The sequence below is a fragment of the Stegodyphus dumicola genome, chromosome 5 (genome assembly GCF_044657685.1).
Source record: "Stegodyphus dumicola isolate Sdum_Otavi_A_Nest chromosome 5, ASM4465768v1".
NCBI lineage: Eukaryota > Metazoa > Arthropoda > Arachnida > Araneae > Eresidae > Stegodyphus > Stegodyphus dumicola.
The window spans coordinates 93,401,792-93,428,832 of record NC_140772.1 but is presented as its reverse complement, the minus strand read 5'-3'; the positions used below and the strand labels follow the sequence as shown (position 1 = coordinate 93,428,832).

Sequence of the window (27,041 nt, the reverse complement as noted above, 5' to 3'; positions counted from 1 at the left end):
GAGGATAATATTTTTGCTTTGATGTGAAGTACTTGGGAAAGAAAAATATTATTACTGTTTAAGTTTATTCAGAATAAATCATACGGTAGAAGACCAAAGAAAATTCCATAAGCTATTTCCCAAAATGGAAATCTGAGATAAATATAGGTCAAAATTGCTTCCGTCTTCCCACGAGAAAATGTCCTTTAACTGTAGAAAGAAGCAGTTCTAACTTAAGCAAAACAAAGCAGAAATAGAAATATATAATGAACAGCAACTGATTGAAACACGTTTGTTCAACTGCTAAAAAATGTTTTAAATAACAGTGCATGTGCATTTCATTCTCCAAGTGCATTGCATACAAGAACTTTTATTTAAATAATTATAATGGAAAGTGTTTGGAAGTTTCGCGACAGCTTGCAGTACTTGCAGAAAATATTTGTTTAATCAATCCCATATACATGAGTTATTTGTCTATGGAAGTGGATGCCATTGTGGCAAACTTCTGGGTAAAATTGGTCCATATTCTTCTGATATACGGAAAAACCCATGTAACATCTCTAACATCCAGCTATTTCTCCTTGCATGGAAACCGACCCGAATTACTGTTAATCTGTCTTATTATCCACTGGTCTTTGCTAGTCATTACCCTCAAATGTTGCGTATCCTACGAATGGTAGACAAATGAGAAATATTTACGTATGCCATAAGTGCATATAATTTATAGATGCTAGTTTTACATAAAGGAATACGCACAGAGTTATTACAAAATCATTTAGCTTCTATACCTTGTAGGTGACAATTTGTTTACTTTTGAAAGTCAGTTTAAGCTATAATAACTTCCGTTGCTGGGCGCAAAATACATCTTTTCAAATAATAATTAAGAGTGCGTTCTGCAGTATTAAAAATGTGTTTTTTGAAGCTTTCTTTTGAATTTTCTCCCTACTAAACGGTCTGACGCATTCCAGAGTAAAATTGCCGGGGATTTTCACGCTTTCATATATTATTTAACAAACGTGTTAGTGACAACGTTATCCAGGGTCCACTGCAGAGAACGACTTATTTTTGGCCTGCACATAAGACCAGAACCAAACCAAATTAGCTGTATTTTACAGTGATCTGATGGCCTGGTGGTCATCTTTCTCCTTACCGTCCGAGGTCTGCAAACACCAACTACATCCATTTTAATTTATCTTTGTAAACAATTTATGACACAGACTAAGACAGCGACCACATAAGATTACACGCATAAAAATATTACAATGCTTTTGAGATAACTGAAAACTCTTATAAAGAAATGCTTAAGCCTGTTTTCAATTGTATGCCATTAGAAATTTTGAACTGCACTGTATATCTATGTAATGTACATCCATAAGGTGTATGACATTGAAAAAAGGGACATAAAGGCATACGTATTAAGAAGCCTGTGGTTAATAATAATAATAAAATGTATTTTCTTAGCGTTTTCTTAGGTCACGGGGGAAAGGCTTACACAGTACTATGCGGCTGGTTAGTCTTTCCTCGCTATTTTATTTATGATATTTTATATAGATCATGCTATTATACGAACACATGATTCATTTAAGATAAGTGCAATATAAATACGTCAAATACATGTGGTATTTGAAATAAGCGATAAACGGATGTTAACATTATCGGCAATGTTTTTGTTCAATCCTTGAATGTGAATGAACAAGAATTTGGGAGTTAGGTGTTATATGCGGAATTTCAACACAGCGGGAAGTCGACGTATTTCCATTCCCTTCATGAGATTCTTATACTTTTTATCTGTTTGCTGATACTCGACCGTGTAGTTCAAAATAATTTTTATATTGTTTTAAAATTATTTGAACCATGAAATACGATGGATGTAAAGAGAAATGAATAAATTTGTACGTCCGAAAACTTTTTATTTCACTTTCCTCTTTTAATTTAATTTTTACTTATTTAGTTCTTTATTTTTATTTCATTTATTTATTTTTCTAAACCTTTACAAAGGATTTGTCTGCTATGATTCGTATTGTATGTATATTCTGATGTAGCCATTTTCTGACATTATACGCTCCACAACCCTTATCCAATGAAGGTAGATCAATGAGAAATTTTCGGGCAAGTACGACACCATCTATCATATTTTTTTCATTTCTCACGCAGATGTTTGCTACGTTAAAATATTGGATATGTTTCAAACAATTGTTTTAAACAATATTTTAAGTAGCAAACAGAAAGAACTCAGCAGATAAATGTTATTCAAACTGTAACGAAGGCTTTCTAGTAACAACTCCTTTAACTTAGTTAGCTCAAAATAAAGAGGAAAAAAATGGAGCATCATCGCTTGGCTCTAAAAGTTATAATTAAATATTAACTGAAAAGGAATGTAATTGAAACGGAGGGAGAAGAAATGAACTTTTCTTATAGATGACCGACCATCTATGATTCGAGAAAATTTTTCTTTTTTGCGGTTATGGTTATCTACAAGTCAACAGTCACTGATGGCGATCATTGATTTATATAACAAGTTTAATCTATTCAAGGCTTTTGAAATTCCTCGAAATATGCTGTACTAATTTAGTAATTCCCTTACATAAATAAAATAAAATAAAATAATTCAAAATACAAGTAGTGAATACTTTAGGAAAATAAATAAATGAATAAATATATAACGAATTGATTTATATGTAATTGTATAAAATACTAAAAATAAATAATATTTTTATATGGTGGTTTGTCGCGTAAAGGAAAACACAACGTTCAATAACTTTTAAGAACTTTTTTTAGTAATTCCATAAATATTCATTACTTATATATTTATCTACTAAATTCTTCCTTCTGCTTCTCAGAAAAACTACAAAAAAGAAATTAAAAATCCCTTCCCTTTAGTATGTATTTTTTTTCGTGTGTATTCACATTTTCTCATTTAAGTAATTTTAATTATTATAAACTTCTTAATTCTTTCAACTTTAATTTTTTTTATTTAGTTTTGTTTCTTCAACCAGGAAATGTGGCTTTGTTCGTGACTGAAAACTCTATCGACTGATTCTTAACAAAGACCAAATAATTTTCAACAATTGTGAATTTTATTTTGCTAAGTAATTTACTTTCATTTCAGTTTTGAATTAAAATTTTTTCGTATATTATTATGCTGGGCTTTCCTGTTAGCTTGTCATTTAGAACGATATAAGTTCTGTTTAATTTCTCTCATTCATTTTTATTCAGTATTTATTAATATCGATATTTTGCGCGATAAAATAATTATTAATCAGTAATTGATTTTTCAAATTTCTTAACTGTAAAAAAGATATATCAGCAACTTTAGGAGATTTAGCAAGTAAATCTGATCCTGATTTTTCTTCCCTAGCTCCTCCGACATCTCCAATTCTACAAGTTGTTAGCACTACCTCAAACTCCATTAACATCAGATGGGAAAAAGATCCTAAAGATCGCTCTAGTATAACAGGTAAATTTTAGAGCAAAATTCTTCAGTTATTGATTTTCTTATAATAAAAATTGGATGGTATAGAACCTTGGTATTATAATTTTAAAGAACTATCACTTTTTCTGCAATAAATTTATTAATGAAATTTTCTCTACTTTTTTCATTTCATTTCTTCTGAAAAGGAAAGTTCATTTTTAAAGAAAAGTTCATTATTCAAGCTTGTTAATGTTACACATTTTCATAAGAATTTTCAGTCTGAGAAATGTATGTATGCATATGTAACTGTTCATTAAAATGCTATTACAGAACTTATAACAGTTCTTTTGTGTATTTCCTCTTTATATGTATTCATTTTTATGTGTTAATCAATATTTATTAATCTAAAGCATTTTTAGTGTAATGAGTTAATATGTATCTTAATTTACAGAACTATTCTAAATAGGATTTTTTCTAGATATAATTAAAATTAATCACTGAAATTTATAGTTTATATAAGTACAGGAATTATAATTTATTAGTTCCTGGACAGTGATAAGTGTGCTGATCAATGGAAATTAAATTTTATTAAGGGATGCTCCATTCTTTACATATTTCTTGAGATATTGATATACATATACAAGATTTTGAAATCATTTGTTTCAAAATGACAACACATCTATTTGCTTCAGTGTTATTCCTTGATTCAGTTTTCGAAAATTATTGTAACGTAATGATACAGTATGGTAGAATTTGAGTTGGTTAATGGAAAAATCAGTTATACATCGTTTATTAAAATCCAACAATATTTAAATAGTTTCGCTGACTAGTTTTGTAGTAACTAGATGCATTTTAAATTTTGTAAAGTAAGTTTTGTATTATCATTGTTATAAATTATGTTATTTTATTACGCATAAGACTTTTATTACGCTGGATTACGTTAATTTACATATAAGGAAATTTTATTTATGAAGGAAGAAAAAAGTGAAGCTTAAATAATTACCTGAGTAAAACTGTTTCAATAATGGGATAACTATAAAATGTTTTAAACAGTGGAAACAAAAATTTCGATGACAGACAAGGTACAATTTTAAAATTCCATGTTAATTTTTAAAATTGAAGAAAATCACAGCATAACATATTTTGGAAAGCCACTAATAGATGGCACCACTACCCAGCTAGAGAAATTTCAAACACTGTTAACATTAACATCCTCATCCTAATTTAATTTACTTATTCTAATGTTACATTTCAGTGATACGAGCATAATTAATTTGCCATATGAAAGAGATTTTACGTTTTATGGTCCAAACGGTTTCGTTCTGAGGGTATTGGGACAATGCAGGCTCACTGTATTGTGCCAATACCCTAGTGCAGTGGTTCTCAAATTTTTGTCTAACGCGTACCATCTAAACAAAAAATTGAAAACCTTTAGTACCACCTCTACATTTTACAATGATTATTTTTCAATTTCTGAATTTAAAAAAAAAAAATAAATAAAAAATAAAAAAAAAAAATAAAAAATAAAAAATTTCTGAAAGCTTTCAGATTTTATATTACGCCCAAAGGGGCGTTTTGTTAACGTTTTGTGTGTTACCTTTATCTATTAAATATCATGTTCTTCGCGTTTAAAAACCATTAAATTCATTTCAACAACAATATCACAAAATATTAAAAAGCGCATGTCCTTAGTATTTCCGATACACAGTCTCGCGCGGTGGAGATTAAAATGTTTATTTATTTATTTATTTATTTATTTATTCTATTTTATTTTTCGTACAGTGTTGCTATTGCTCGCTTTGAAATCGTTGAGTTTCTTAATTGAAAATTCGTTAAAGTATTACAAAATACAAAATCGATAATAATAAAACATCGGGGGTGGATTACGTTATTCAAAATTTGATGGATCTAGGCACCGTTGTTTTATTACAGTGCGAGAAACATACATACATTTATGCAGATTCCTCATTACTTAATTTCCTTAAATATAGCAGAGGGCAATAATATTTGGTGGCAACAACCTGAAAAGTGAAACGGACATTTAAAGTTTTCGACGCAAATGCCAAAGGGAAATTAAGAGCCCTTCTGGGCTAAAAATAAATAAATAAATAATGAAAGGTTTCATATTTACGTACAGTGTTGCCATTGCTCGCTTTGAAGTCACTGAGTTTGTTATTCAAAAATTCGTTTAAAGTGTAACAAAATATAGGGTGTTGGGCTATTTATTTTTTAAATTTAATAGTTTAAAATACTTTGACTTTCTGTGTACCATCTATTTTTTCTTGCTTGCCACTGGTTGAGAACCGCTGACCTAGAGAAAATCTTAGGATAAATTTTAAATTTCAATTTGGCCAAAAAAATAAATTTCGAATTTGTTTCGCGCTGCTGTAAATTATCTTTCTTGCGAACGTAATTTTCAAATAAATTTCAGAGAATTTCGAAATATAGAAGAAAATAAAACAGCAACAATTTATTATTATTATTATTATTATTATTATTATTATCTGTTCTAATCTAAATAGCTCTAAAAGCTGCATTATTTGAAATGTACTAACAGATGGCAGCACTGTTTATGAATTTTGGTTGACACTAAGCGCGAATAAAAAATTGAAAAGCATGTAACAAAGTGAAATTTAGTATTTACTCGCGTAATTTTCACCTTTTGCTACTAATTTTAATGCTTATTGAAAGCCGGAAGGGGGAAATAAAACACAGCACATTTTAAATATATGTCGATACACTAAAATTATTATTTTACATGTTTTAAAGGACTTATCAATTTTAATGATGCTTTTTATTTACCCCAACTGCAATCTTGCTTATGCATACATTTTACATTATTACTATAAATAAATATTGAAAACATTAGGGGGAAATTACACGTGTAAATATTACGAAACTATGCGACTAATTACGGTGGATAAATTTTTAAATTAAAATTGACTTTCTTTGCTTTCAATGAAATTTCATCACAAAAAGCTATGATAAATGTCAATTTGGAAAGCAAATAATTGTCAACCCCAGGACGAATGATCAAAACTAAGATTGATATGTCAGATATTTATTGCACAAGTTAACAATGATATTATCAAGCCGGCTTGTCTAATATTTCTAACTCTTCTGCTATACGCCACGGCTTGGATTGGTTGAAGGTCCTATCGTATACGTATGTTAGCTTATCCCATACAGATTGTCTCCAGTTGTTCTTGTAGGTTTAAAAGCACAAATTAATGTTTGGCAAAGCGGACTATAACATCGCAGAGATTTCCTTTTAAGAATATCTATTATGCTGGGCATGGTATAGTATCTATTGATGCAAAGCAAGCCCTTGAGATAACAACAGTATGACGGCAAGCGTTATCGTATTGTAGTAGAACTTAAAGCAAGGCATTCTCAAACAGCAGAGCCTCTTATCGAAAGACATCATTAGTGCACCGTTGAACTGTGAAAAATTACTCGTGATAAAGACCAATAATGATCAGAATATGAGAAACACCCCCGTACCGTGATACTTACAGCGGGACAATAAAACATAATTTGCTGTTAAATGCATAATTGTTAACATTTAAACGTGCTGTCTGCATATGAGGATGCGTTGGTTCCTCATCAAGATATCACATTCCTCATCAAGATAAAATCGAGACTCATCATTAAAGATTATCTGCTGCCATATATCCATGATGCTCTTTCATTGCTATCTATGTAGATGTTGCAATGGTGGCAGAGGTAATCGTCGTAATGATCTGCATGCTTGTAATTCAGAAGCATGCAACAGCGTGCTAATGGTATTGGAATACGTAGCATGCTACAGTAATGGGATTACTTCATCTGAATATCCGTAGTCAGGTATATGGAGCGGTGTGATTATGTTTTATCTTCTTAAACTACCGTTTGCAGAGGATTCTCATAACCTACATGTCAGGAATGTGCACCTTTCTCATAGCTACCTCCCGACTAATATAGTTCGAAATAAAACAGTATTATCACCTGTCTTCATGCAGTCCTCAAAGCGGTGTGATTCGACTTTTCTCACATGCGACGAACTGCTCAGATCGTTGTCGCACTCATTTCAATGGCGTAGTAAGTATTTAAACCAGTGTCAACACAAAAAGAGCTGATGAAAATAAAATTAAGGAACTATGGGATGACTTTTCATTGTGTGGCATATAAGTTCGCCTTTCCTGACCTCATACGCATGGAAGATGTGAAACTGAATTCATTATCTAACAATGAAGAATATATATGTTTGATTTAATTCAGATATGTTGCTTTAGGGATGCAATTTTTTTTTTCCTTTTTTGATGTTGAGTGTATTTTTCATTCAACTAATCTTACTCACAAAAGTCATATAACGAATACATGCCGTTTTCCCAGTGAACCCAGCAGCAATCATCTTGAGCCATGGAAAGTGATTATAAAGTCTATAAGAGACATTAACAATTCGCTTTTTAAAGGTATGTTGGAAGATGCATGAGAGTTTTAATAGTCCTAATACCCTAAACGCAAATGAATCATATTGAAAAATTAGTGTTTTATAGACAACATTATGAGTAATTCTTACTTATCGCTTGAATAACAAAAATCATATGTTCTTCATATTACGTAAGGTTTTGTTATGAAATCTCTTTCAGTGTTGTTTTAGCGTATACTCTTCGTGTGAACCGCATGAATATTGAATGGAACTGTGACTAAGGACACATAATACTGATTTATTCTAAAACTGGCTTACTTGCAAACTAAATCTTTGAGTTATATGTATATAACTATAAAAATAATTTTTAAGATATCTAACGTTGATTATTTTTTCCCTTCAGATCGTTCTAATTTTATTATGATATTTAAAGCATACAAGTACGTCCGTTTTTTGCTTTTATTAACGTTTTAGATTTCAAATTGATAACTTGTTATTTTTAAATCTTAAATTTTCACCTATCATATATTAATTCGACGCGAGAGATGTTGATTACGCATAGTTATTTGAATTTCTAAGTTATAAAACAATTAATTTAATATTATAAAAATTCATCAACAGTTTAAATATACAGTTCATGAAAGTACAAATAAGACTAAGCTTTTAATATTTTTGAATAATTATGTCTTATTTTTAGAGTATACTTTACATTATAAACATGACGATGGTATATGGCAGAGCAAGAAACTGAGGAGTACTGCGGATAGGTATACTTTGGAAAACGTAAAATGTGGTACAAGGTATCATATGAATCTCACTGCATCTAATAGCCTTGGAACAGGAGAGCCTAGTCGATCCGTTATTACAAGAACAAAAGGAGCAGGTATTGTACATGATACCAAATGATTGTTAAAGGAATTATTAAACATTTAATTTATGATTTGCTAAAGTGCCATTTTTTGATATTTGTATTTAATGTGAAAAAATTAATTTCATAAGAAAACAAATTTTTATAATTTATTTATGTACATATTTAATTACTTATTTCTCAAATGCTGAAAAATTTAACGTAAGTAGAAGCAAAAATATTCACAATATCCACAAACCAACTTTCACTTTCGCCCCCCGTTGGTTGCAGATGTACGTATTTCCAATTACAAAAATGTTTTAAGTGCCAGTTTAGAAATGTTTACCTGAGTTACATTGGTAAAGAGTAACATGACACCCAGTTACATTGGCAACAATTACACAGAATTTGCGCTGTCTATCTCTCAAAAGATACCTTTGTCTACATCATGGGACTCTATAAATTTATTGCAGACTATCACTTTTACAATTTTGATCGTTGCCAGCGGTTTTAAATCTGTAATACCAGTTCTGAAAACCAAAAAATGCTCATACGTTGAGCGCTCTCAAGTACAACGTAAGAAAACTGATCGCAAAATTATTTACCTTTGCAATTCTGAATATTCCAAACTTATTTAATGTGTTTTATGTAAAGTCAATACGGATATTCATAATAAGATCGCTTATATAAAATAAGTATGTATGCCCTAATAATTTGATTTAAGTAAACTAAAATGATTTATGAATATTTTTATTTAAGCAGCTAAAATTGATAACTACATCTTATTTAATATTCAGAACATTGTATTGCAAAACATACTCTTTCCGTTTATAAGCATTCGATCATAAGAATAATTCATAAATGTATGTATTTTGTATATGAAATGTATTGATTTAACCTTGTGATATTTCAACATTATATTGTTACAGCTCCAATGCCAGCACCTCAGCAGTCTTTCATTACATTAAATTCCACATATGTTATTTTGCATCTTGACGGATGGCAAAGTGGTGGATGTCCAATACTACATTTTAACATCCAGTACAAACATAAATACCAGACCCAGTGGACATCATTTCCAGAGCGGATACCAGCAAACAGAGATAAAGTGATTCTGGGACCACTTGTGCCGGATCGGGATTATTTCGTGATGGTGACTGCCCATAGCGAGGCGGGCGTGACTCAAGGAGAATATAAATTTCGGACATTGCCAATGGCATCGCCTATTGGTAAGCACGCACTAATACTTCTGCGTGTTGATTGATCAATGCAGTATTTGTATTTCTAAGTGACGAAGCACTTTGTCCATTACCAGCATATTCAAGTAGATATTTTTTTTTTTTTTTAATATTAAAGTGTTTCCACGTCTGTGATTCATTTTATGTAATGGTTTGCAGAAGTTATGTCCAGTTTTATATATATTTTCCATAAAACAAATTTAAAGTTTAAATTAAAAAAAAAAATCAATGTTTCTTCAGTGCAAAACTCTAATATTTGTATAGCATCAAAACTTACCATTTCATTTACCAACTTGAGAGTCATCAAGTGTTACATAATTTAGCTATTAACGGGTTGTAGATTTAATGAATATTCAGTTAATTAATTGATAAAAAAACGGTCCTGATCCATTCGCCACCACGAGAAATGAATCAAATGAATGTTTACATGCAGTATAAATTGCATCTATTTTTGAAAACTATTACTAGAAAACGCTAACAATAAAGTGAGCACTGTGATAGGACATAAAATTTCTAAATTGCTAACTACTTAAAACCCATGTATAAGTTTGCATATAAAGAATAACTGAAATTTGCATAGGAAAAGTTCCCTGCTAAAACAGCTTGATGTTCTGCTTGGTCATGCTGTCCTGCTTTAAACTGCTTGATTTCATTTTTTATCTCGACATCATAAAGAGACACAGATGCTTGGAAATTGTTTATGGATTTATTTATTTGATTAGATGCGTTTGGTTTGCATCACATTTTTATATCTTTAATATTAAAATCCCCACTCACGCTGTCATAAACCGGGATGTATGAAAAAAGGATTCTAAATTAATTTTTGATTTCATGAATGTAGCTGGATAGTCAAAAGATTTCCTAAGTCGTGTTCTATATGATAATGTTAATCTCGCTAAATATGCATTATATATCCGGTTTGGTCTTTTAAAGAGAGTGCTTACTACTTAGAAAAATATTTCTATAAAGCAATAGCTTTCATAATTTAATGAGCACAAAAAATATAATAACAATGACACCAAAGATGAAATATTTTGTAATTGCAGATTTATCTAGTCTAGTATTGCGTATGTGACCGAAAAGCAGTAGCAAATTCTACTATTAACTGAAATAAAATTGTTATGTAAAATGCTTTGCTAGAATGCCGATAGTAATAAAGTTGGAAATCACGATTTAAATTAGTGCTCGTGGGTCTTAATTGATTGATTAACTTAAACTGTATGCCGTCCAGTCACATTTTCGAAGAGTTGACAGCAGTTGTATTGTAAGATGCAGTTCAGTTATAGCTATTTCTTACACTGATATTGATTTTCACCAAGTAATGTTTAAATAACCATGATTAAATGATTCAGAATTTTCTTGAAAATAAATTTCTGAGATCTCTTTCAGGGGTTACAAATTTTTTTCTATATTGCCTTACAAAATTTATTATTATATTGTTACAGTATTAATTACTGTCTTATAAAAGTGAATTTTTTTATGTTTATAAAAGTTCCGTGTCACTAAACCAAATTACACTGATGAATTTGGATTTGAAATTTTGACATATATTTTTATTTTTTAAATATTTTTTTGTAATACAATTATTTGTAATGTATTTATCAGAAACGACGTCCCTTCCTGCTCTAGTTCGACGCGAAGCTGACCTTCCATTTCATCGGAACGTAACGCTACTCATACCTGTTGTTGTTTCATCGCTTGTTCTCATCATTGTTATTTTCACCGTGGTTGTCTGCCTTCGAAAACACACCCAAGACAGAAGAGGACAACAAGGTTAGTGTTCATATTTTGTTTTCTTCAATCTGAAGGAAGATTACAAGTTTATTGTTTCATATTTGATTTCTTGAGATATTATTTTAACGATTAACTCGAAATAAACAAACTGAACTACATTTCCATTCATTAGAAACCAGTTCCCCCTTTAAATAAATAAAAAAAAATCAAACTTTTAAAAAAACGAATTTTTTTTTTTACATTTAAAGAATAGATTCGAATAATCACATAATATTATTTCGAATACCCAATTAAGGAAAATATTAAAATATCTCATTTAATAATTTTTTTATGAAATTTTATTTTTCACAATATAAACAACTAATACTAGAAAATATTTGAGTTCAGATTTCTTAAAGGTAGTGGGGGTGAGAAGAGATAAATAATCTGCATAATTGAAATTTTGCGTGCTACACGAACTCTGGTATTTTAATTAATTATAAGAAATTTCCATATTAAATGCCTAAGTAGCAGAAAAATGCAAAGAATTTTTTTTTTTTTTTGTTAGTTATTTGTTGCTCAGTTTATTTTGTTAATTTTTTGTGCTTGCTGTGTTTCGTTGCTGTTTCATTACTATAATGAAGATTGAAACCAAAGAAATGATTGGATAAATGTTTAGATAATAACTTGGTATTATGAATAAAAATAGGCTTGTAAACTAGTGCTAAATCATTTTTACTTTTTCAAAAATGTCAAGCGAATGGTATTTTTTTTTAATATTAGCAATCAATATGAGTAGCTTTTAATTGCACTCTTGCTGTCAAATTATGTTATGCTTTATTTCCTTGAAGATTTGAAGTCAGCAATCTGTTAAATTACGTAGCTAAAATGATAATGTTATTCAGATCACTATATCAGTCGTAAGAAATATTAAAGTATCATCCCTATGTAAAAATAACCTGAAGAGAATTATGTTTTACGTAGGGAAGGGTTAATTGATAACAGCAGCTAGCATCAGTAAGGAGAATTTGTGGTCCGTTCAGGCTTCAGTACAAAACTCGTAAATAAATGAGTTTTTCTGCACGGAATTATACAAGTGGATAAGCGATGTATACTATTTGTATAATAGTTTTTTGTACTTGTTTTTAGGCACCGTGTTCCAATAAAATATAGTACTAAAATATATCAGGCAGTTAATTCTGTTGTGTGAATCAGTCCTAAAATACATCTTAGAAAAATTAGTGAAAGAAAAATTTGTCTTCTTTTTACCAAAAACATAAATGTCTGTTATGATTAACGAAACGTTCACAAAATGCAACTTCTCAAAGTTAGGACCATTCTCAGTGGTGCATACTTGACACCGCGGCCGAAGTACAAGTTTGGTTGTGTACCTTTCACGATGCATTTGTACAGTGGTTCTATTGGCACGAACTTATTCGCATGTTAATGCAAAGATGTTCATGCTGGATTTCAGTCGTTACGATAGCCTTCTATCATTAAGATAGTCTTCCGTCAAGACCTAATTGAGACCTAAAATGGTCCCAAATTAGGTCTTGACGACAAGTGAGAGTTTCTTATAGTCGAACCTGCTGCCTGATCACGTGAAGAAGGAATCAAAAAGGTGCACGTCCTAACTATGGAAGTTGTCGAAACTGTCTGATCTGTGAAGAAAGCCTGGTAAAGGGACAGCCGTCAGACATTTTAGCAGACTTAACTTGCATCACTTGATAGCTCATGTGAAATCCTAATTCAGCAGCGTTCTTCACATGAACATCGCAAGCTTAAGTGCATGGGCGTTATAAGAAACGCACAGTCCTTTTCGGATACATTCAAGGCTTCAATTAGGACGCTCCGGCTGGCGTTTTGAAGCACCGGCAGATGGCGTCTTACTTGTACATTTTCGCTTCTGCTTTCCTATGTGATAATGTTTCATATCAATAATATCTACCTCCTTTAAATGCTTTTATATAAAGTTCTGAGAACGTGGAGTATTTTCATATGGAGTACATTAAAATCATAATTATGCTCCTACGACGTTATTTTTCAGTACACTATTTTTTTGTTTTTGAGTACTGCTTTTAAAACAGATTTTTCTGTATTTTTACATTAACTGCTAAATAGTCTTTGTGGGTAATAATTTAAATATTTACTGTTCTGATACCACATTTTAAATATCATAATTAAACTGAATATTATGTTTAAATGTTCGCCAATGGCACCTTCTTTCAAGAAAATGAAATAAAATTTAGAAACATATATACATATATATATAATAGCAGAAAACAGCATAAAAATTATGGAGTTTAAAAATGGCTATTCGTACAGACAGTGTTATTTCGATATGTAAATTGTGAGCTTAAAATTGGGATTTCGATACTTTATCCCATCTTCAAAGTATTGAAAGTTCGGTAAAGTTGTAGTCCGAAAATTGACAAAAAAATTCATTAAAAATTTGACACAATATTTACTGTTTATAACTTGGCTTTCAATTATTCCAGTTTATTTGTTGATTAGATTCTCTCATTGAATACTACAATACTTTTGTTATTTAATACTTTAGAAAACCCGTGTAAAAAATAAATATTAAATTAAAAATTTATTTTTCTGTAAGCAAATTTCAATTATGAGGAAAGAATATTAAAACGAGAACAAATTATGAGCATGCGCGGGGAAGAAAAGTGCCATTTGCGAATTGCGTTGGAAATTTTAAAAATATATATCACCATCATTTAAGCGAGGTAATTATTCTGAAGTTCAATTTCGCAATTCTTAACTGTTCTAATCATTATTACATAAGAATTGAAAATCTTGAAGCTCACTATATCGGGATTACGTCGGGATTCAGGACGCGGAAGCTGTTCATCGTAGCATTTAACCTTGGCATTCAATCATTTATCCTTGAAACCAGTAGATGGCGGCACCATTCCTCTCCATGTTCGCCGATTTTATTATTCTTTAACTGGAAACTTTCTTGATTTTCTTCACAAAACAACACAAAATTATTTCTCGTTTACTTTTATATGATTTAAAGCTTAAAACTACTATGAGGAAATTACGTCAATTTCAAATTGCTGAATCCAAATAAATGAATTTTCAAAAAATGAATATAAAAATCCGAAATCGGAATTCATTTGGTCGTGCAAATCGCAATCGTGAGAGAATCTTGCGTCTTCCAAAGAGCTCTCAAATTAGTAATTAGCTTAAAATTTATAAACTTGAACTGCAGCTTAAAATCACAGATTCAAAAAATTATGAAGTGCGCAGTGAACATCAGAAACTCATAGCTGACAAGAGTGCTACATTTTTCATTTATGTACGCATTAACAATAAAAATAATTTAACTGATAAAAAAAAAAAATCTCTGATAAAAGCTGCTTAACAGAAAAACTGCGGATTTAGGAAAATTTCATACATTTTAGAATAATTATGGAACGTAAGATTGGGCCATTTTTTAGTTCTGCCAAATTTCAACACAAAATTTATATTTCTATTGGCTGCACTATTACTTAATGGAACATGAGTGATTTTAAATTATGTTTTATTTAGTATCAATCATTAAAGCTATTTCACTATTTATAAAATTATTGGTTTTCTAATTACTCTACATTTGTTTGATTTGAAATTATTCTACATTTGATATTAATTGAATGGAAGTTCAAAACACTTTTGTAATATTCTTTCTAGTGAATTTATAGAAGTTTTTCCCTCGAATTCAAATATTTTGATTCAGATACTAAAAGACTCCAAATTTAACTGACATGTCTAATCTGCTTGGTGCTGCCATCTAAGGGCAAAAAGCAAAGTCAGTAGTTTCTTTTTTATAATTATTGGTAATTTAATATAAATGTTAAATCTGAAATCATAACCGATCAAAATCTTCAATTACAAAAAATATTCAAAACATTCACAGTATAATTCTCATATACATACATCTATGTATATAATAAATATCTGATTTAGAATTTAAAGGAAATTTATGTCTTATAGTACTCTTCCTCCCCCCCCCCTCTTGATTGTTTAGAAATTTGTCCATATAATATTACATCGAATAAACGAATGAATAGCATTCGAAGTGCAATCGTTTATAAAGCTAATTTATGGAAATCCTTAAAAAACTTTGAGTAATGAGGAATAATTTAGAGCCACAAGTCTGACAAATGATACTCATTTCTAATGCATGCGCAATTATTTCTAATACTTAACGTTAAGTCCTACACATACATGAACTGCCAAATGCCTAACTTTACCTTTGTATTCAATATTTTAAATATCTAAAATGAAATTTAATAGTGATAACAAAAATTTTAACCAGTATGCAATGTACAAGCCTCTGTTTGCATACATCTTCTTTTAGCTTTGTTGAAGTTGTAATAATAATGCTTCAGTCAATACAAATTTTATGGGAAATAAGGGACGGGAGAGAGAGCAGGATATTCAAAAATAAAATTATAAACTAAATTTTAATTATATTTAATATTGAAATTAAAGATTTAGTATAATGATCCGATAGAAGGAAACTGAGCTGTTTCACGATTTCTTACACTTTTAATTTCCAAAAATTAAATTCTGTATCCAAATCGAAAAATTAAATCCAATTCTGTATCCAAAAAATTAAATTCTGTATCTTCAAAGTGTTCGATATGGATCTGATTCAAATTTCAAGATAATTATTTTTAACTGATTTATCATAAATACCTGTCACTTTTAAAAATTATTTGTTTTTGGAAGCTGATCCTTGTGAAAGAGACAGAAAATTATTTCGGAGTTATTTCCTTTTTTCTAAAGATGGATAAATTTAAGCCCTATTTAAGAATATTAATTCAGCAAAATTCCAGACATAAATTTTACAGAAAATGTTCTCTGAAATGTGATAGCTACGCTTACTTGTTTGCTGCCCTCTTCGGTATAGTTGTTAACGGTGCTAACTGCAACATCGTTGGGCATGGACGCACAGATTTTGTAAAAGATAGTGTCTTTTCGATATAGAGACATTTCAAATGTCATCTAGCCAAAAGTCCTCTTGAAAAGTCTGATTGTAGTGGAAGAAGGGTTGGGGACGCTTGGATTCGTTTCGTGGGTTGTTCTTGAATAAAACTGAAATGGAGGTAGGCAAGCTGAGATTCTTTCCGGTAAGGTGTCCAAAGCCTTGCCATAAAGATGGTCACATTTCTTTTACTCTTGTTGATCATGAATTCGTGAGCCTGATTTGGTTATTCTCAGATCTGGAAGGTTAGGTATAAACGTCATTTGTTTAAAAACTATTTTAACGTAAAACTCTATTTTAACATAACTTTGAGATTAAGCATTAAATATTATTCTTTAATGAATCACGTTTTAAAGAAACATCTTTTTTGTCTATAATATGAAATATTATTCTCAAATGATTCACATTTTAAAGAAATGATGTGTTGTATCAATTATATCAAATAATATTCTCAAATGAATAACATTTGAAAGAAATATATTTTTGTAAGTATGATGTCAAATATTATTCTCAAATGAATAACATTTTAAAGAAACGTATTTTTGCATCTATGATACCAAATATTATTCTCAAATGAATTACATTTTAAAGAAACGTCTTTTTGCATCTATGATGCCAAAAATTATTCTCAAATGAATCATATTTCAAAGAAACGTTTTTTGTATCTATATCTGTGACACATTAATTATTCTATAAAATGTGTAGATTACAAAAAATTTTGTTTTTTAAAATACACATCCATTTTGATTAAAATGTAAAGTTATTAACCCTCAAAGTCTAGATGAACATAATTTAAAAATTAAGTGAATATTTGTTGTGTTTTTTCAAATTTAGCATCAAATTTCAAACGCGAATACCTGCAAACCTCATTGCAATATTTATAAAACATTTTTTATTTTTATACGCCACGTGTAACTCACATTTTTTTTAAAAAAGGTTTCCATTTTAGAACGTCTAAGAAAAGATTTAATTTTGTGTCATAAAATTCAGGGTAAGTGTAAACGATAGAGAAATTTGAGTGTATCTTAAATCGCGCTTTTGAAAGATGACAACTACAAGTTAAGTTTTATCCATCGGCTTACTGGAATGAAAATATTGAAATGTTCTTTCTTGTTTTTGCCGTGCATATAATTCTTTCACCATTATTAGATATCACAAACAAAATATAATTATTATTTTTTTTTTTTCCGTGGATCTACGCACTGTCTTTTAAAAGGCCTTTCATAATACTCCAACACCTTTAAAAACATCGCTTACTGCTATGATTTTGGAATATTTTTTTTTTTTTCAGGAATATGGTAAATTCTCAAAGCATAGCTAAAGAAATGCTGAATTTCAACAAAATTTGGAAATTTTACTTACATTGTGAGTATATTTACAACCTTACAGATGTTACGAGAGATTAAAAAAAAGCGGGAAAGTCTGACTAACGACTTCTCTCCTGATTCGCCTGTTCATTAAAGTCTCATTTCTTTCCTGGTTCTTTAAACTCCTAATCATTATTTAATGGAAGTAGTACTATTATCTTTCCTTACAAAAGAAAACAGAAGAAACTGAAAACAATTTTCTGTCCGCTGCTTTTAACTTCGAGATGGGCCTAGAGCGTTCACATCAGATGCTGGCTTCACAAATCTTGCCGAGAGTGGTCAAATTTTTAGGTTAAATGTTATACAATTATCCGACAGTTTTTAAGTATGATCATTGTTTGCAGCGAAGAAAGAGGTCTTTTAGACTATTAAAAGAAATTTCATTTAATAAATTTAATTTAATTTAATTGAATAATTTCAGTTAGCAAAATAAATTGTTGAACATCATGCCTTTTCGCAATGCTCATTTCCCTGTTTCATTCATTGTCTGGAGAAAAGACGTTTGAGCATTACATTAAGTTAAAATGCTGAAAAGTGCACGATCCAAATGTGCCCCACTCAAGCTACTTTTTATGTTTTTTTCGACAGTGCTAAAAATCCCTAGTTGCTTCTTTAAATGTTTCCGCATTTATAATAACCACGCTTCAAAGACGTCTGCTCGATAAAAGAGGGCTGAAACGAAACTGCTTTTGTAGTTAAAACTGTGGTGGGCCGCTGAGTAGAAAAAATACTTAGGGAAGTTGTATAATTAATTGCATGAAATAAAGTGAAGCAAATGCAGCTTCAACATAATTAATAACTTGTGGGATTTAAGACAGAAAGTCATATTGAATAATCAAGTCTTTACCACCATATGCCAGAAAAACGTTTTAAACAAAAATGCTGAGCTTATTTAAACTCTAGTTCAAAGTTCGAGTTCGACTGAAAGATTTGGTTCAAAGATGGAGCTCAGCTGAAACTGAGAGAATTCCAGAGATGAAGTTCAAGTGAAATTGCTATCGAGTTAATTCGTATATGAAGCAAAGAAATCATGTAAGCGTTGAGTTTCTATGGCTGTAACATGAGTAAACGAAGTCTCTGTGTTTCATTTTATAAAGCAACTTATGCTTCTGCGATTTATTGTTAAAAATGTAATTAACTAATTAACACATTATCTAATAAAATTAAGTATAATATTTCATATTTTTAAAATGAATTTGATTTTTTCTTATACGAAAATTTTACCTCATTTTACTATCAAAAGAGGAAATGTATTTAGTATAGATATAGGAAAGATATGATTAAGGTGGTTATTAAAATAATAACTGCAAGTTTACGCTGATTAATAACTGCGTTTAGTTTAAGGAAAATTTTCCTTTCCGAGATATTTGTTTTTTTATTACATATAGTGTAAATAAAGATTGAATATATCAGAACACATAATAAGTATTAAAGTTTAAATTAATTCTTAATGTAGACAGATTAAACTATTTCATACAGTTTGATTAGCTTTGATTAATATTTACATTTTTTTATTACTGATATATTATTTGATTGATCTTCTGAATGACTGACCCATTCCTTTCAGAATTTCCCTCTTTTAAACGCTTGTCTTTTCCTTGCCTTTGATTATCAATGCAACAAAAGGAAAAGGAAATTAAATATCTGAAACACTAATTTATAAACACAAAATTTGCTTAGCAATCATTAATTTTGATTTACACACCGATAATGAAGCATCATCTTCTAAGTGTGAAATTAGCGGTATTTCCAGGTAACTGTAGTTAAAGAAGTGAAGATAATAATTAATATCACTGAATAAATTAGAGCTGAATAAAATCCATATCATTAAGGAAAATCTTAACAGGCCGTTACGAAAATCACTGGCTAGAAAATCTAAAATTTAAAGCATTAACTCTTTCTATGGAGTTCTGCGATTTCAAATGCAAATAAATGAATTTTACTGCAAAAATATGCAATTTGCACTTTTTCCTAGTAATACATAATTTTGAAATATTTCTTGCTAAATTATGTGGGAAAAAATGCTGAGTCTGGCATTAAAAATGTTTAATTAGCAATACAACGACATAGCAATTGGATGCGATTTCTGCAGAATTTCTGAGTAACTGGACAAAGTTATCGATCAGCATGATAGAATCTCCAGCATTCCAATATCACCAAATAAACTTCTGGGGGATTTATGGCATGCTTTGATATGCTCCCAATTTTTTTTTCTGATAATTTATTTCCATAACATGAGGAGAATATATCAAGCTTGCACTCATACCAGAGCCAGAAAAATTTTGTATCAATGTTACTTTATTTGCTGTATGCACTATATTTACTCACTATAGTCTTCAGATCTTATCACTCATTGTGATTGGGTAAAATGTTAAAAGAACTGCAGAATATAATTAAGATTTGCTTATCTATACAGGTGCTAAATTTTATGTTAGTAGTCTGAACTGTTATGACCTAAACTTGATATGATTCTTAAGTTGAAAGAACATACCATATTACCATAGGGCTATCTGCCTAAGATAAGAGGCCTTCGGGGAGAATTTTCTGGTAGCCTTTATACAAGTAAATGACGGAGCACACGAAGGCTAGATGCAGCCACTACATCTGATTTGGAAGTTTTGAGAATAAAATGGCCAAAATCTAATCTAAAAGAAAGAAGTATTTAAATATGTCAAATTTGGAAAAATGTTCTAGTGCTTCTTTTGGACAATGACTTATTTTGAATGCTTCTTTCGGAGTTCGTTCTGCATCAATCAATTCATATGTACTTCTATCTTGGGCACAGAATGTACCCCAAAGAAGAATGACATGCAAATTAATTAATATAACACCGGAAAAAGATGTGTCGTTTAAACCAGTTCATATATGAAGACGGCCATTATGAGAAAATTATCTCTTGCTCAGGAAACTGTGTTTGCGGTAAAAGAGAAACATAACCTCCTCTCATACCCATTAACAAAATGGTGTTAGACCAACACAATGGTGTGCACACCATGAGGTGCACGACTATTATTTTCAACGACTATTATTTTCGAGTATCGAAGGTATTTTATAAACATTCCGAAATTTTGCTCTAAAATCACTAATATTGAGAAGGATTTTGTGGCGAAAGACCAAACGATTTCTGAGCAGTAATTTTTATGTAATAAATTAGTAGTATGCATATCTTAGTACGCGTTTCCTTCAAAATAACAATTGCATGAACATGTTTTGGAAAGATAGCACACAGCTATAACAGGATTAACTCTATGAGCAGTATTGCGAAACAGTACCTACCTGTCCAGTCCAGCCTGAACTTTCGAGAATTACTTTCTAAGAATTGGCTGGTTGGTTAACTGATTGAGCTAAAATTCGCAAGGCATAATAATGTAAATGGAGAATGCCTTCTTGAGAGTATTTTTAAGGAAGAATTTTAAAGGATTTAAGTACCTTTAAAATCACGTTATTCACGAAGAAATCCGTAAGACTGAAAGCTAGTTCATTTGGAGTTGAACTTGCGTAAAATTATGAGTGTCCAAAAGTTTTACACATTTTGCCACTGGTAGACACATTTTCCATATAAAAGCCCTCTGCAAACGATAGTTTCTATAGTTTTTGGAAATGCTGTGAATATGTTCTAAGTATGTTTACATTTAATTTCAAGAAAAACCAAGTAATACACCATTTTATTAAGCTGGTTTCTGTGACATTCAACACACTAAAAAATGAGAATAAGATCAGAACATTACTGAATTTGTTAATTATATATTACTTTATTTTTGTAATGGTGTCAAATACTGAAATGCTGACTGTGTGTTTTATTAAATGCTTGTAATTTAACAAAAGTTAGAATTTGCTTATGTAGTTATAAATGCGTATTACATATAAAACTGTGTAAGGTATTTTATTATTATAATGCAAAGCATAATATGAAAAAGAGACACAAAATTGTAATTTTCAAGCTATATAAAACAAGGGTATTAAAGGGTTTCTATCAGAAAAATATAGTTTTTTTCTTATTAAGGAAGATACCTTTGTAGAGACATTAGGATTTTTTTTTAGAAAAGCCGGAGAGATGAAAGATTAGTAACAGTCTTCGCCGGGAATCGAACCACAGACCTCTGGAATACCGGTTTTTAGTGTGCAATCCACTACACCACGAAGGCACGCTAGCAAAGCGGGAGAAATACCTTATATATTTTCCCTTTTTAAGGTGTGACTGAGGTTTTTACGGGACCCTATTGTTAAATCCTGGGTGGGGAGAAATCATCATCCACCACCATTTTAGTTCAAGCGCCACTGTAGAGACATTAGGATGTTTTTAGAAAAGCCAGAGAGATGAAAAATTAGCATTCTCCTTCACCGGGAATCGAACCACGGACCTCTGGAATACCGGCCCAGTGTGCAAACCACTACACCACGAAGACACGCTAAAAAAATGAGAGAAATACCTTATACCTTAAGTTTATAAAAAATTATACACATATTAAAGCTTTACAGTTTTATAACTTTGCTCTTAAAGGTTTTTAATTAGTAGTAGTATAAAGCAGGAATAATATTTGCTAAGTACCATAAATACTAGTGAATCATGCAGCAAATATTGCAATTTAAACAGTCTTGCATAGTTTGTGTGATTTAATATTTCTTTCTTTTAGCTAGAAATGATGTACAAATGATGTAGCCAGTTACAATTCTCGTTACACAGCGGTATATTTCTATCCCCCCTTTTTTTTTCCAGAAACTCCGATAGGTATTTCTTAAAAAAAAATTCCCTTCCCCATCTCCATCCAGGAATCAGATTCTTCAATAGAGCATATCTGAAGCAGGCGCTTGAAATACGTCTTTTCCTGAAAATCGTTCTTTGGAACGGTTCTTAGTATTAAGGTTCCATTTCTACTTCTTATATCCGTGATTGAAGGAAGAATAATTACGAAATATTTCAGGCAATCAAAATCTTGATAGAACAGAATTTCTCACCCTTTGTAAATCCCATGCGGGTATCATGGCCAAAAACTTCTGTGGTATAAAAAGAATATAATTTGGGCAAAAAGCATCTTACATCTACAGCACAAATGAAAATCTAAAATGTCATGTGTATGAAATAGCAGTATATAATACTTACCGAATACTTAAAACGCATACGAAAATCTATAGTTTTACCTTTGCCTATACAGTAAATGTTTACACTCTATTAATGAGAATACAATTTAAACTAATTATTCAGAAAATTCTACATGTTAGAGACAATAAAGAAAGAGAAATAATCTACAAAAAATGTTAAATGCGGAAAAGTCAAATAACGAAAACTTTTGAAGACGGTAATAAATGTCTGAAGTTTACTGGAATTTTGAAATATGCAATATACGTAGCGTATTCGGAAACTAAGTACCGTTTCATTCTAGCGCCGTCGCCGCGCCGTGGTAGGCGTCCCGCGCATGCGCACTAGTCTTTCTTGTTCACTGACTTTCAATTGTCGCCATTTTGGTTGCTCTATGTTGTGTTTTCAGTTTGCTGTGCACATTCAAAATGTTTAAGACAATTAGTTCTCCCGCTGACTGTGAGATTCGTGCCGTGATTAAATTTTTGAACGCGAGGAATGTTAAACCGGCCGAAATTTATCGTCAAGTGACACAGGTTTACGGTGAATACGCGATAAGTGATGGAATGGTGAGAAAGTGGGTAAGAATGTTTAATGCAGGTCGAACAAATGTCCACGCCGAGGCTCGGAGTGGTCGGCCTTCTGTTGTCACCGATGATTTGGTAAGGAAAGTTGATGAAGCAATTCATGAGAACAGACGCTTCACAATGACAACTCTTTCAGAGGCATTTCCACAAATTTCACGTACTGTTTTGTTCGAAATTGTGTCTGACCGCTCGAATTATCGCAAACTGTGTTTCCGATGGGTTCCAAAAATGCTCACTGATGTTCACAAAACAAAGCGACTTGGTAGTGCCCTGACATTTCTCACGCGGTACAGTGATGAGGGAGAAAACTTTTTAAACTAAATTGTGACAGGTGATGAAACTGGGGTGTGTCATTTCACACCAGAATCGAAACAACAATCGATGGAGTGGAGACACACTCATTCACCGAAAAGTGTGGAGTCGTGGTTATCGAAACTGGCGGGAAGTTTCTTTGACGATGGTATACAAAAACTGGTCACCCGCTATGACAAGTGTTTGATCATTGGCGGAAACTATGTTGAAAAATAGTTTAAGACATGTATTTTCATGTAAAAATAAAATTGGATTCGAAAAAATTGTTTTACTATTTTTTTTTTCAAAACGGTACTTAGTTTCCGAATACGCCTCGTATAATAAAATTAAAAGCATTTTCGTAGTCTTTTTATGCATATGCTTTTGATCCTTGAATTAGTAAAAATTATAATATTGCGAACATACTCGTAGCTGGAAAATCCATGTGCAGTTTACGTATTCCCTAAAAATTATGTATTAATGTTCTGCAATGGACCAAAAGATTTGCGTATGATACATTTTCTTTCTATGCAAAAATATTAGACTTTTGAATTAGTAGATGCATCTCGATTAATTAAGATTGCATATAAATCTGGTAATTGAAACTTCATGCTTAATTTATGCCTTCCTCTAAATAATGTGTATTAATTATCGTCGACCATAAGGTTCGCCTATAATATAAGCGGTAGATTAAAGCATATATACATGCGTGCGTCCACACTTACCCCTTTTCCGCAACCGTTTGATGTGCACATGCACTTCTAAAAAAATATTTTAAATGATACAAATATGCATTTTTTTTTTTTTTTTTTTTTTTTTTTTTTTTTTTTTTCATTTTAGATTTAAAGAAAATAATTTTGCATAAGGCAAGAAAGCTAACATTTTTTACGTTCTCCGGTTCCTATACTTGCATTCAAGAAAATGGTACATTCATTAAAAGAATATGTTTTACTCCTGTACCACCCAAAAAATTAATTTAAAAATTTGCGTATTTTGACGTCATTTTCAATATATAAATTAAAATAATTCGTGGTTAATTTTTTTAAGTGCCATTCAGGAATTTTCTTTTATAATTAACTAGTGTGAAATTTTCTTTAATTTTGTTACAACTGATATGCTGAACGAATTTTTACATAAATAATTTAGAAGTGTTTAGGCATTATACATACGTTATTCATATTACCAAGCAGTTTCATTCCTTTAGAACCGTAATAAAAATAATACAAAATTCATTAAATTATAAATATTTAAAATTTTTTATTAATGCAGATAATGTTACGATTTGGAAATGTGACAATCTTTATACCTACCAGTGTTTTCTGTGAAAATGATTATATAAGATTTCTTGAATTAGATCTATTTCGTTTGAAAAAAAAATATATTTAAACCTTGATCACAGACCTAATGCGCGAAATAGCAAAGATAGTAGTAGTATACATAACATTGGGTACCAGCCCATTATTCCACTTTCAGGATTACAGCAGATTTTTATCATCTCCTTCTGGCACGAACTCGGGCACTGACGATGCTGAGGGTAATTAGCTGAGCATGACTTATATTCTTCTTGCAATAGTTAGACTGTGAGTGTTTTATTGGAATACGGATTGGTTTATTGAATAAGACTTTGAGCGTTCATTTTGTGCTATAAGATGTTTGAGAACTAAGGTTCGCAGATAAGTATCATAGATTACTGGGTGAATGTAACAGAATATTCCATCACGTTCGAGTTAATTATGTTATAATTTAACAACAGCAATCTGATTAACATAATTTCGATTAAGCATCAGTAGACTTGTTTCAAAAACTTAGTGACGTTATGATACTATCAAAAGATTTATAGCAACATTTCACCAGGTTCATTGACAACACATTGTAAGGTTTATATTTATTTTAACTAACATTTATTTTAAGCTATCTTTCCTGTCAAGCCTTACTTTCCCCTGGAATTGCCAATGCCAGAGTATGTAAATTTTAGTAGAACGCGCAAAGTATTCAAATTTTTAGCAGAAGTAATTTAAATTAAATAGAAGGGAAACGAGTTTGTAGGTGTGCTTTCTTTATTCAAGAGCGTGAAGGTTGCTAGGTAGAAATTGAAGAACTGCGCGTTTCGGCCTGTGTGCTTGCTTCGGCAGTTAGTTGAATCTTTCAACTTTTTATTCAGAAAGTTTGCTGAAATCTCAGCTGTATCTTAGAACGCGGTTAAGTTAGTCACGTTTAGAGAACCTTGTAGGTAGTGACTTGTTATTATTCATTTTTAGTTGTACTTTCTTATTTTTATTTAACCACCGGGTCGGCGTAGTTTGTGATCGTCAAGTGAATGCATCTGTAACTTCTAAAGTGAAATAAAAATGGAGTTAAACCCTTCTTAAGAGTTTGTGCACTTTCCAGTTCATAGCAGTCACTACTATTGTTGCGGGCAAGTTGGAGCCACGCAACACCACAACATTATTTTCAAATGATTCTGTTCGTAAAGTTACCTTTTTGTCAGTTATCTGTACTGCTTATGAACTTCTTAATAAAGTTTCCAGAAAGAGAGTTTTGCAATAGGGTTTTATGTATTTTTACTAATAGTTATTTTATTTTGTTAGCCTTTCCTCAATTCACTTATTCCCAAAGCATTTTCTTGCCAGGATGTAAATGAGTTAGGGTGAAGGAGAATATTAAAACTGTTGAACCGAAAAAGCGCTTCAACAGAGCCTGATTTCGCTATTGCGAGCACACGGTCTTAGTTTCTACCGGCAGTTAAATGGCTACGCCTTCTCGCGCGTTATTATACTACTGGTGTAGGTTTTCTAAGTCAACCTGTTAGCTTAAATTGAATTATGTAGTCTCACAATACTTTTTACTTTAAAAATTAGTGTTAACAGTAAGTAGTCGGCGTTTCTGTAAGCGAGTAAATCCGTGCCATCTGCAAAATATTTTGTGTTCAATAACACAAAACAGGGTCTTTTAGAACTTTCCCCTGGTCGTGTTCATCTTTAAGCCTATATGAGAATGCGCAAGGATCAACACTTAGGTAGATCCAATTGCATTTTATGAGAGCTAAGAAAACCAGATCGTACAATGTTCATTACTTCCGTTTTCCGCAAAGTTTGCACTCTATTTCAGGTTACTAGCTTCTCATTGAATTTTCGC

The 27,041-nt window shown here is 31.0% G+C and overlaps 1 protein-coding gene across 6 annotated transcripts in view; it reads left to right on the top strand.

Annotated features, from left to right (window-relative positions):
* The window catches only part of LOC118188464 (cell adhesion molecule Dscam1-like), a 572,681-nt gene that overhangs the window by 440,759 nt on the left and 104,881 nt on the right, over positions 1 to 27,041 (top strand). For all 6 annotated transcript variants that reach the window (XR_015041171.1, XR_015041170.1, XR_015041169.1 and 3 more), the window contains exons 19-22: positions 3,338 to 3,436; positions 8,500 to 8,685; positions 9,579 to 9,878; positions 11,493 to 11,660. Coding sequence is in view for 3 of the 6 variants with exons in the window: in XM_085816872.1 (XP_085672998.1) it covers positions 3,338 to 3,436; positions 8,500 to 8,685; positions 9,579 to 9,878; positions 11,493 to 11,660 (753 nt within the window). In the remaining 3 variants the exon portion in view is untranslated. The remainder of the gene's footprint in view (positions 1 to 3,337; positions 3,437 to 8,499; positions 8,686 to 9,578; positions 9,879 to 11,492; positions 11,661 to 27,041) is intronic.